At 46.0% G+C, this 12,625-nt stretch overlaps 1 protein-coding gene across 2 annotated transcripts in view; it reads right to left on the bottom strand.

Moving 5' to 3' along the window:
* The window catches only part of Slc6a17 (solute carrier family 6 member 17), a 45,897-nt gene that overhangs the window by 18,040 nt on the left and 15,232 nt on the right, over positions 1–12,625 (bottom strand). For both annotated transcript variants that reach the window (XM_003479218.5, XM_063255589.1), the window contains exons 2-6: positions 11,773–12,153; positions 6,748–6,905; positions 5,605–5,731; positions 4,708–4,889; positions 3,134–3,244 (exon numbers count right to left, since the gene is read on the bottom strand). In XM_003479218.5, coding sequence (XP_003479266.1) covers positions 3,134–3,244; positions 4,708–4,889; positions 5,605–5,731; positions 6,748–6,905; positions 11,773–12,058 — 864 coding nt within the window. In that variant the 5' untranslated portion in view covers positions 12,059–12,153. The remainder of the gene's footprint in view (positions 1–3,133; positions 3,245–4,707; positions 4,890–5,604; positions 5,732–6,747; positions 6,906–11,772; positions 12,154–12,625) is intronic.

Below are 12,625 nucleotides of genomic sequence, written 5' to 3'. Positions count from 1 at the left end.
CATTCCCTGAGAGTTTGGGCCAGAAAGTTTGTCTTCTTTGTTCTTTGCTGAATTCCAGGAACCAGAACAGGTCTGGAAAACTCACCAGAAAACCCACCAGAATCCACCACTGTGTGTTGAGAAAATTGTATGCATAGTCCCATATTGATCCGAGTTTCTAACTAGTAATCAGGAGAAAAAGCTGCCTAGGAAATTCAAGAAGTTCTTTAGACATGAACACCATTCATTTACTGTCCCACCAGAGGCACCAGTGAGTTATTCTGGCACCCTGGCCATACTGCAGTCATCATACCCAGTAGCTGCTCAAAGGCACAAATTGAAAGTTCAGCTCTTACAGCCTGCATTACTTCTGATGATGGAAGACTGCATAGGAGGAAAGACTTTCCAGTTCACTTAACAAAATCCATAGCAACCCTATACTTCTTCTACATGGGTTCTGAGATGTTCTGGTCGAAAAAGAATTTTTAAAAAAATTTTTTCCAAGCTGTCAAATGGTACAACCCCTACAGACATCATTTACATTGTAGTTTATATAATGGAACAGTACCCAGAGTGGGCAGCTGTGGGCAAGTGACCTGACACTCTATAGCACTAGGGCAAGAACTTGAAATGGCTTGCAGGGTCCCTCATGTCTCCCTCATCCTGAGGTGAAATAGTCACAGCTCTGTACTTGTCATTTGCCCCACATGAACTGTTGGTGCCTGTCTCTGAGAGAGAACCTACCTTTTTTGCAGATGTCATGGAAGAATTTATAAACAAAGAGCTTTACCTCAGTTGATCTCTTATCTCAAGCAGACAGTGGCACAAACTGTTCATGATCCTTGAAAAAGGAGTTTGGCCTTTGAGGCCCTTTAACCCTCACCTACCTGCTCAACTCAGCCTCTTAATGTTGTGGGCAGGAGCTGAATCACAGAACTTCCCAGAGGACAGGATGTCAAGATGGGCTACCAGCCTTTGCTCAGACATTGAAGTCAGAGTCATATGGGGTACGGGTTGCACCATGCTGGTTCTTAAGGACTTGGCTCCTTTAGAGTCTCCTGGATATGATTTTTAAAGTCTCAAGTCATGAACACTCTGATCTCTGCAAAACGCTAAGGTAGAATCACCCAATTTCCTAAACATTCAGGAAATGGAATAACACAGTCTTGTTCATAATTCATTCCTCTCATTTCCTATCCATCATATAGGCAAAAATTAAAGTCTGACAAATGTGGATTCTCTAATACAACTGGCAAGAATGTTAACAAATACAATCATTTTAGAGAGCATTTTGGCTGAAGATATCCATACCTTTGAAACAGTAATTCCACTCTTAAGCATATATACCGTAAAGAAACTTGTGCACATAGAGACCCCTGTAATGTTTACTGGAGCATTATTAGCAGTGATGAAAAATGGAGATAGTTTAAATGATCCTCAACTACACAGTGAATAGTATGGTGGGATACTATAAAGCAGTAAAACTGGGTGTAGTGCATACATGTATTCAAAAGAAATTTAAACAAAAAGAAAGTCACAGAAGGATTTTTTTTTTCTTTTTCTTTTTTATCAGTTCTGGGGATTGAACTCATGACCACCCACTTGCAAGGCAGGCGCTTATGCCACTGAGCTAAACCCCCAGCCCCCAAAAAGTCATTCTTGAAGCAAAGGGTGAGCTCTTACCAGATACCAAGCCTACTGATGTGCTGATTTTGACCTTCTCAGACTCTTGGACTGTAAGCAATAAATTTCTATTGCTAATCAACTACCTGGTCTAAAGTATTTTGTTATAACAGCAGGAGTGAACTAAGACAATGCTTATTGTCAGAAAGGGAAGGAATGGAATCAGGAGGGCTTATGAAGGCTCTTTAATGGCTTCTGTACTATTTTATTTCTTAAGAATTCTTGTTAGACATAGGTTTACAGCCTGAGACATTGAATAATTAAAGAGATGTTTTAGAGTATCTGAATCCAGCAGGGAGCAGCACTATATGTTGGAATCAGTGGCTGATTTCAATGAATCTGTTCCACTTGATCCCTTAACACCATCAAGAGACCTATTTGGAGATTTTTTTAATCTCCACATTGATGAACATCATCTGGGCATATAATTCCCCATGAAGCTTAGAAACTCAAATGAACACTTTTGATCATGATTCTAGACTGTAACTGAAGTAATTTTAAGAGCAGTTAGCTATCTTTTCGTGGCCACTTACCCAAAAGAAACCGGGTTGGCAATTTTTTCTTCTTTGTCAGTTATCTTGTGTTCACAATAACCCTACAGCTAGCAGCCTAGCTAGAGTTCACATTCATGCCTCCAGAGAATCACTAAGTGCCTCACAGAGGGAGGCTTTGTGGTACTCATATAGAAACCTCAGGTGGCTTGATCTAAGGATGCCTAGGGCCACTGCACGCTGTGTGGGCATTAGGGGTAGTGTGTATCAAGACCACTTTCCAAATTTTAGAAGCCTACTCACAGCAGCACAGCAAGGGAGTCAGAAGGGACTGGAATTTCAGACCCTGTTAGATCTGGGTTCTCATTTTGTTATCTTGCATAAACAGCCTGTGTAAAGGGGTGTGTGTGTGTGTGTGTGTGTGTGTGTGTGTGTGTGTGTGTGAACATGTGCTAGGTGGAACTACTGATCACTGTAGCTTCTAATTAGCTAGCCAAGTTCTGACTCTGAGCCCATGGGCTGCAGTCTCAGGGGATCTCTACTGTCACACATCCATGAAATGAAACCTCGTCATGAGTAAATGAATGAATGATACTTCCTGTACCCATCTCATGTCTCTGCCAAACCTGAACTCCATCATTTCCTCATGAATTAGTCATAGCTTTTCCATACCCTTTCTCCCATGATTCCTTTTGACTACAATGTCCTACTGGCACTCAATGAAATCCTACCTGCTCCCTAAGGCTTATTTCAGATGTCATGTCACCCCTGACATCTTTCTGGGTCCACTCAAATTGATGTGATATCCTTCTCCTCAGAACCTTGAAGGTAGAGCTTATCCCTTCTCTAATGCACCCCTCCAGGGCCTGGTGAGACACCTGACACACAGCAGGTGCTCAGTGTATATTGAACTGGACAAAGCTGACCGGGACATTTGGACCTGTCAATGTCCTCTAGAAAGTGAGAGATGCAGTTCTTACCTTGGGAGTGAACATGTGTAGGATACCATCAATCGCCCCTCTCAGCAGCAGCCCTCGAACCAGGAAGCAGGCCAGCACCACATAGGGGAAAAGGGAGCTGAAATACATCACCTGCAGAGAGGATAGGGGCTCAGCATCAACAGCGCCCTTCTTGCAGCTGGCATGCCTCTCATTGTTCACAGCAGGCCACGAGAACATCTTCTTGATACCAAGCAATGGAAAACAGAGCCCTAGAACCCCCAGGCACAGGTCCAAAACCCACCACCCATCTGGCTCTAAGCCCAGGCAGAAGGAGGAACGGGACAAGCTGGAGTCAGCATGGCTGTGCCTGAGGCTTTATTGCCTAAGGACTGGTAGGCTGGGCAAGTGGCTGCCAAAGGATAAGGGAACTCTGGAGCTGTCCCCCTCATTTTCCCAACGGATCCTTCAAAGAGTCTCCATGTCCTTAGAGTTATATGACATAAAAACACAGGGAAATCCCCAAGCAAAGACCATCAGAAAGAGGTCTAGGTCTTGTAAGCCTGGATTATAAACATCTGCTGCTCTGACACAAACCTCAGGGCCACATGTTGGATGGCACAGAGACTAAAAGGATGTGTATTCAGAGCTAACAAACTAAGATTTGACTCTGCCTCTACTACTTACCAGCTATGTAGCCTATTGTTTACTTAACTTCAGTGTGTCCCCATTTCCCTATTTCTACAATAGGTGCAATAATTCCTAATTCATGGGGTTGAGGACCACAAGTGTTCATATACATGACAGTCCTGACAAGTGCCATGAAGTGTCAGCTGTTGCTTTGGCCTCTGCAGGGGAGAGATCAGTGGCTAGGATGACACCACCTTTCCAGAGCTTATCTTGCTGCTTTATCAAGTTCACTGGAGAACATGGATCCTCAGTTGCAGCTCTGAGACTGACAGGCTGAAACACATTAGAGGAGGTACCTTCCCTTTCCTGGCTTAGCTACTTTACCTATAAAATGAGTGAATAGGACTTCAGAATCTTCCTTATTTCTAGAAGTCCATGAATACTGAAAGGTGACAAATAAAAAAGGGCCCTTCTTTAGAAGGGACTTGGCTGTGAGGGGAAGGCATGCAGGGGTTGGCTGGTGCACACCACCTCAGGGACTGAACCACTGGAGAGCTACCTCCAAGACTCAGAGCACCCACCTGTGCACCCAGCCCTTTAGCTATAGACATGGCAGCCTCAAGGTATTTATCCCAAATCACTCAGAGCAGCTGACTTTAGGGGTTTACTTGGGAATCTGAGGACTAGAATTTAGACAGATGTCCCTGGGTCAATATTTCTACTTTTTCTTCTATTTAATGTCTATGGTGCAGGCCTGAATCATCTGAGCACAGTGGCAGGCAGGGCCAGGGCACTGGTTTCCCATCGAGCTCACACATGGAGAGCTGCAGTCACCAACCCTGCAACAATACAGGCTCCCTCCTTATGGACCAGTGCCATTTCTGAGCCATCCAGAGGTCCAGTCCACCTGAAGAGCCCTAAATTGGTGAATCGGAAATTCAGCCCCTGCCTTTTACATTAGTTTTTGCTGCCCTCCTCCAACTCACCTTGCCAGAGGACTGGATGCCTTTGACGACAGCCATGCCCACAATGCTCCAGGCCACAAGGAGGCACAGTGTCATCTTCCAGTTGAGGCCTCCACTCTCAGAGATGGAGTTGGAGATGTCCAAAGCCTCTCGGTACCAGAAGTAAGTAGTGGCTGAGCTCTTCTCACACTCTGCCTCCACCACTGAAACCAGAGAACAGTCCCCAGGGCCTCAGTGTTAACAGTGGTGAGTGAGGGGTAGTGGAGGAGATGCTGGACTGGCCATAATCTAGCAGATCCTGGCCAATCTTGGGCCCTTTATGGGACCTGGGAGACTTCAAGTTACATGGCCTGGCTAAATTCTCACCCATACCACCTCCTGCCCATGTCTAGCTGTGGGAGATAGGAAGATCCAGGTTGAATTGGCCTACAGGTTCCCAGGTGAAGGTCCTGAGCTAGGAGTTGGAAACCTGGATTTTCATCCCAGATCATTGGTTGAATGGGTAGTGTGAACACGAGGAAGTAGCTTCCAGGCCTCAGTTTTCCTCTTTATGAAGTGGGTTATAATTACCCAGAACTTTGAGGGACTTAAGATTGGGAATTATCTGAGAATTGAGATTTTTTCCAGATAGTGTGATACTGGAATAACACAGAGTAGTTCAGAACAACTAAACAAGAGCCACAATTCCCCATTTTAGCTATACTCATTTTATCGAGTGGCCTATGAAACCCTGTGGGATAGGCCAGAAAGAGTTCAGTTGCACTGGGGAAAGGGAAGGAAGGGCCGGGGGGTTAACATGCCCAAGGCAACACAATGAGCCCACGAAATCCAAATCTGTGCACTAAACTTGTTAGACTCTTTCCTGGAGTATGGCTGACTGGAGTTCACAACTAGGGTACTTCAGGGCCCCACACTTGCCTGCCATAGTCCCATTCCTGATGACAGGACATTCACTCCAGGGCAGCGGATACTGAAAGGACTTAAAGAAGTAGAAGATGCTCCACCCGATAATCACATTATAATACAGCCCAACAAAAAGGCAGACCTGAAGACGAGGCACAGGGCAGTGTTACTGAGGCTGCAGGCAATGTCGCTCCTACCCACACTCCAACCAAGGCCCAGTAGCACAAGCCAACACTTTAGAACACAGAGGTGTGGTGGCAAAGGAACTGAGGCAGCCCACAAAAGAATTCTTTAGTTATTAAAGTTTTGTCTTTTAAGCAATAGACTCTAAAAAGGCTAGTCCTTTTCAGTTTGAAATTCCTCTAAGATACCTGAAGCCCTATCTTGTCATTTCCTGAGGACTCAGGATTCTGAGGGGAGCTGTTTCCAGGACCATCGAGGCATGAGCAGGAAAGGCATTTGCCCTTACAGAAAGTGGTCCCAGGCAGTCAAGCTTTTTCAGATACTGTGGACTACTGTTTTCCTATGTTCTCTTCTTTTTCAGGATGTTACACTCTCTTTGGTAGGATTAGTAGCCTGCCCCTAGAAAGAGATCACTTTTCATTTCTTGGAAACACAATGACTAAGCTTGGGAGAATTTTATTAAAAATAAGACTATGTTGGACTCTGAGGGAGGACCTAAGGAGTTTCTCTGAAAGCAACGTTTTATCAGCAGGGATTTGTTGTAGCCAATCTGGGTATGGAGAGGAGAGCTCCCTTATGGGGAGCCTCCCTTATGGAGGCCTTCTCAGTAGCAGCAGACCACTCTTGTGGGAATTGAGGGCTGGTAAGCAGAGATGGATATCTGGGATGGCCCACACATCCCAAGAGAACCCTGGCAGAGATGTCCTAGGGCTGCTCTGTGAACATGCCACGGCTTTTCTACCTTTGCATCAACTGCAAATAGCATGTTGCAAATAGATGTTGTTTAAGGCAATGTGGTCCTCTCAGTTTAGGAAATATAGTGACTGTGGCCTTGGAAAAGCAACTGTACCAGCTGATTCTGGTTCTCTTGCCATTCCTGTTCGGGCCCAGGACTCTGGCCTGTAAACCTGGTGACCTCCTCCCCAGTAGTTCTTCTGTTTCCTGCTTAGTGCCTGCCCCCAACCCTGGACTCACAATGCAGCTGGAAAAGCCAATGCCTCCCAGGCGGGGGCACACGTAGTGCCACACACCGATGCTGCCACGGCGGATCCTCTGGCCCACAGCCAGCTCCAGGAAAAAGAGAGGGATGCCAATGATGATCAGCAGCACCAGGTAGGGCACCAGGTAGGCACCTGTGGAGACAGGGGAAGAGGGGTCAGAGGATGACTTAGCACAACAGCAGAGTAAAAGAAGGGGCGGCAGTATGTCCTGCAGTCTCTGCCACATCTTGGATCACCTGCACATTGTCCCCAGGCCTGAGGCGCTGCTGTGAATGGCCTGGCTCTTTTTGCCTGTGACCCATCTCATAATAGCCCTTCCAGATTCTTCTTCTCTTTGACTCTCCAAAATGCTAAAGGAGGAATCATATGTGTATTAAAGGCCTCTTGCTCATCAGACTAGGTTCAGAGACAGATGATATCTCCATGCCTCTCAGAGATCCACTGTACAAGCAGACAGACATAGTCACCTCAGAAGACTGTGGACACCTGTCCACATTCTTCCCATTCACAGGGCAATGGCCCAGAGGACACAGACCCTGCTCACATGCCCTCATGGGTCTAGCCTGCCCACATCTGAACCGGATGCTGACACAGCAGACTGGACAATTCCAGGGAAGCAGGTTTGGAAACTCTCCAAGGAGAGGGGTTCTGACCAGCACTTTCATTAATTCACAGTTAACTAGGAGGAACAGAAGAAAATTAGCTGTTCAGCAAAGCACAGCCAGGAGGATCATAAAAGATAGAATGGATCTTGCTACAGATTCCAGATGATAAATTAATCTTGCTGCCTAAACCTCACTGTAGGCACAATCTCGATTCTAAGTGACAGGGCATTTAGCAAGAGAATTAAAGCCACATCCAGACACGGACGAATGCATCCCATAGAGAGCTGTGCCAGCAACCCAGTCCTATTAGCAGCACTGTCAGCCAGTGTCAAACAGTGTCAGGCCTGCCAGCCTCACCAGGGCCCTGATGGTCACCCAGCACTTCCAAACCAAGCCTCACAAGTCAGGGGTCTCCAGAGGCATGCCTAGACACATTGTTCTGCTTCTGTAACATGGCATGCCCCCTACATGTGCCCAATCTGCCAACAGATACTGGATTTGACACTTCCTGTGCATAAAACCTGGCACTTGGCAACATTCAGATACCTAGTGCAGATCTTCTCTATGCCAGGCTCGGGTAGTGGGCATACTGGAATAGGAAGACAGGACTCTAGGATACACATGAGCAGTATCAGTACTTGCATGTAACCACTCATCACAGACTTGTTTCTTGGGGCCAACTGACCACATAGATGTCTAAGGAGTAGCTGGGGTCCAACTGGAACTGCCAGAAAAGTCTTCCAGGGGAAGTGGCCTACTGAGTCCTATACAAGTATCTAATTTGCCACATACACATATTCAGTGTGTCATTAACAAGCAGTCCCATAGTGGTACTTAATGAAGATAGGGCCTAAGGACTTGTAGATCTTTTTTGGTCTCTCTTCAACTCAGTATTTGGTTTGGGTGGGCAGGATCTGCTGTGGGAAGGTAAATGGAAATAGCCTCATTGGTTTTGTGTTTTGTCCTAGGGAGCTTGGATGGGGTAAGATGGGCAGGCAGATGGGTAACAAGGTGTTGGCAAAGTAGGTTGGTACATTGTATCAATTTAAGTCTAGATGCTTAACTAAGTAACTCAGCAGTTCTACATCCTAAGTGTGCACATCACTCTAGGATGCTGTTCATCGTGTCAATTTAAGAAGTTTGGAAGTTTAAGTGACTCAGCAGGGGTGCCTCACTTTATAAACATCCTCATCCTGAGCAGGAGGAGGGCATGGAGATGTTGTGAGAGCTACATCTGCAGGTGGAAGAAGGCCTGGGGGGAGTAGCCTGCTTACAATATAAGGGAGGAAAAGAGGCTTGCTCTCCCCGTTTTTGCTTTTGCTATCTTCTGCTGCCTTGAAGTGTTGCCCCTGTACTATGCTACCTTGCCTTGGAGCCAGCTGATTATGGACTAAAACCTCCACAGTGAGCTAAATATACTTTTCCTTCCTTAATTTTGGTGTGCCTCAGCAGTGAAAGAAAGTAACTAACACAGCTGGCATCTTGTATGATGCTTCTATATACCCACCTCCATCAAAGAACTGGATAGAGAGTCCAGGTAAGAGCTGTATGAGAATGACCCTGTGACAAAGACTGAACCTTGGCCCCTAACCATTCAGGCTCTGTTCCACTTCAGCTAGTCTGCAGGATGCTGACTTTAACAGCAGGTCTTTGCCCACACCAAGGTTCAGATGACCAGAGTGCACAAGGGGCTGTATATAGTTTGTGTGTGCAGAATTTGTGGTTAATCCAAGTATTTTTTACATAAAATCTTTGCTAATATCACTTAGAAATGCAAGACCACACTCTTCTACTTTACAAAATGTAACTTGAAGACACAATTGGATCTCTTTTAATGTTCCAGTAGGCACTGGGGCCTCAGGTCTGGGCAGCTGGGAGCACCACACAGGGAATTGGGAAATTTAGCAGAATGTAGCCATAGGCAAGTAAAGCTTGGATTCTGTGATTCCCTGGATCTCTATGAAACAGTCTATGTTTCAATCTACACTCTACATCTTGCTTCTGAAAAACTCTGAGTTCATTCATGGGGTTTTAAAGACTGCTTGGCCCCAATCTGTTGGGATATGGGTTAAGAAGCAGCTCAGACCTAGATCCTAAAGCTAGACCTCTCAGACTTGAGTCCTGGCTCTGTGATATAAGTAGCTGCATGGCTTTGAGTAAATTACTTGCTTTCTCTGTGCCTTTATCACTTGTGTAAAAAAAAGGAGGATTAAAAATATTAGGATATAACTGTATGAAATTGCTGATAGTTGACCATTTTTGACTTACAGAAATACCATTTCATGTAAATCAACCCTATTCCTATCACTTAGGGTTACTGTAAAGGGGTAAATTAGTTACCTATCATAAGAACTTAAAGAACATTTCCTGTTTTCTAATAAAATAAACAGAAAAAAAAGAGGATACCAAATAAAGAAACTGCCAGTAACTGATAGAGCTAAACAGAGTTCAAAGTTTCCATCTAGAATTAAGCAAAGCATGGTCAGATCATGCATGGCTCAAAACCATGGTGTCAACTTTTAGGTCAAACAGCTGCTTCCTCCTGTGATAATTTGCCTCCTTCTAAACATTTAAAATGACCAGTAAAATATAGGACAGTTAACAGAATAGATAAAAAGGAGGTGCAGGAAGCAGAGGATAGAAGAATAATGAAGGCAGGAATGTGGAATGGTGAGTGCAGCATCCTGAGAATTGACTATGGTTTTCTTCTGGGACTGCTGCTGGCTGTCTGGTGCCATGGTGATTGTCTGGGGATGCTGTGAACAGAGTAGACCAGAACACTGCTGTGTGTGTGTGTGTGTGTGTGTGTGTGTGTGTGTGTGTGTGCACGCTCGGTGATGTGGTAAGAGAAACTCTGTGCTTCAGCACCAAGTGCCCAGACAACACTGATCCCCTCAGCCAGAATAAAACAGTTTCCTAAGTCTCCAAATGCCATGTGTCCTCCAAACCATTTTGAGTGCCTCAGACTCTTCTTAACATCCCACAAGCCATATGGACAGCATCCACTATGTTTATATCTTGCTTTGGACTTTTCAATACAGTGACCTTGCCATATAGAACCAAAAGCTCTGATTGGCAGTTACTTACAGAAAAATGTTACAAAGATCTTTCAAGCAAGGAGGCCATGTGGCAAATATGCTGTGTGTGGATAGAAAGATGACAGCATCTGGTATAACTGGGAAGGAAAAAAGCCTCAGCCAGACCTTGCCTTTTGAACACAGCAGAGAATGTGTCCAGGAGAGGAGGGGAAGGGCCCTAAATCAGGTTGTGTCTTTGGAACAGATTGCATGGAGACAATCTCTGGAGCAGGGAGAAGAGCTAGTTTAAAATCACAGCAAAGTTTTGGTCACCCATTAGGCTGAAGTGTGGTAGTCTGAGGGGCAGGGAACTCAGGAACTGGGAAGCTTCCTGCTGGTCGGCTTTCTCAGGAGCAGAGAACTGGGATTAGAAACATCATTGTTTCCAGCCTAGTGGCAGTTTCTTTGTTTCTCTTCAGTAAACTGTCACATGTTTGAAAGTAGGTTGCCTTTGGAAAATTCTAGGCTTTTCATCTAGGTGTTCAAAGATAGTGCCACAGGGCTTCTTCTTGCCCTGGGGGCCAAAGTGGTGGTCAAGGTTTGACACCTGACACAGGGAGATCCTTAAGAGGACCTTGTACTCAGGCACAGCATGAGGCCCCTGTGGGCAGGCAGTGGTATGAAATGCTCAGGTTCAAGCCAAGCTGTCCAAGAGAGCCCTAATTTTGTCATTTCCTGAAACCTTGGTCACACATGACCCTGAACAAGTCACCTGTCCATCCTGAGCCTCATTTTTGTGGTCTCTAAAGTGGAGATGGTGACAACTCCTTCTCTGCATAAGGTTGCTGAGGAGATTCAGTGGTTGAGTCATGTGAAATTGTTGCTTCAGTTGTTCCAAGATGCTCAAATATCAGCATTTCAGGTTTTGGGGTCTAATTTCCCTTAAGTGCTTAGAACAGTGCCAACATCCAGTAAAAATGTGATAATAATTGGCCAACAGCTGCTCTTCACTATAAGTTGGGTTCTGTGTAGAGCTCATTTAATCCTTCTGGTTATCCTGTAAGGAGGAACCATTATCATCACCATTTTACAGAGGAGGCACAGAGAGAGAGGTCAGGCACCTTGTACTAGGTCCCAAAGCTGAATGGCCAGGCTGGGATCTATACCCAGGTTTCTGGGTTCACATTCCACATTCTCATCATCATGGCCCACAGCCTCTAGATAGGCATTAGCCACCATGATGGCTATTCTGTGGGTCTTACTCTGGAACCTTAAGCTTCCACTTGTATAAGCTACCTCAGGGAATAAGTGCTCCTTTTTACCCCCAGACCCAGCCCATTTTCAGGACACCCAGTTGCAATCGAGGCTACCTCTTACCCCCTCCATTTTTCTGGCACAGGTAGGGAAACCTCCAGATGTTCCCAAGGCCCACAGAGAAGCCGATCTGGGCCAGGATGTACTGTAGTTTGCTATTCCAGGCTGGCCGGTCCTCTGCGTCCAGCTCCTCCTCCGCTGCCTTCTGCTTGCCACCTGACTCACCAGCTACATTCAGAACACTTTGCTTATAGTCCACAGGCTCCTCGAGGGCCAGCAGATCAGCCACCGACTCAGTGACATGCTCGTTACTGTGCTCACGCTGAGTCACCTTGCTGTTCTTCGGCATGGGTGCCACTGGGGCTGTGTAGCCCTGCTCCCCAGCACACAGAGAAGGCGCAACAAAGCTGCTGTCAAATTTTTCTCACCCAGGGACCTGTAAAACTAGGTAGGAAGGAGAGAATTAGCTAGTACGTCAGGGAACTTGGGAGCCCAGCACAGACACAAATCAACTCCCTGGTATACACACTGGGGCTGTCAGGGGCCTCGAATGCTCACCACTTCCTCCTTCCCCATCAAGGTGCCTGATGAGGAGCTCAGAACCTACACACACAGTTTTCCCAGTGTTCTTACCTGAGGATCATCAGAAAGGAAACCTAGTGGGGGCAAAACCACAATACACCACGCCCACCATGACGCTGCTCTATTCCATACTACAGAAACCAGAATACTGCAGACTCTCTAGAGATCTCCATAGCTTTCCCGTCGTTCCAGAGTAGCCATGGTTGTGGTCAAGGTTCCCTTCCCCTGCCTTGTGTTCTATTCAGCCAAAACTACCTGGTGAGATCCTTCTCAAGGTTCTTCCTATTCCAAATGCTCTCCAAGGGCCAGCAAAATCACCAGGAACTTGACAGAA

The sequence above is a fragment of the Cavia porcellus genome, unplaced genomic scaffold (assembly GCF_034190915.1).
Source record: "Cavia porcellus strain 051 isolate PalLab524CR breed Dunkin Hartley unplaced genomic scaffold, mCavPor4.1 scaffold_1, whole genome shotgun sequence".
In the NCBI taxonomy this organism is placed as follows: domain Eukaryota; kingdom Metazoa; phylum Chordata; class Mammalia; order Rodentia; family Caviidae; genus Cavia; species Cavia porcellus.
The sequence above is the reverse complement of the archived record's forward strand: the minus strand, read 5'-3'. Positions and strand labels throughout refer to the sequence as shown.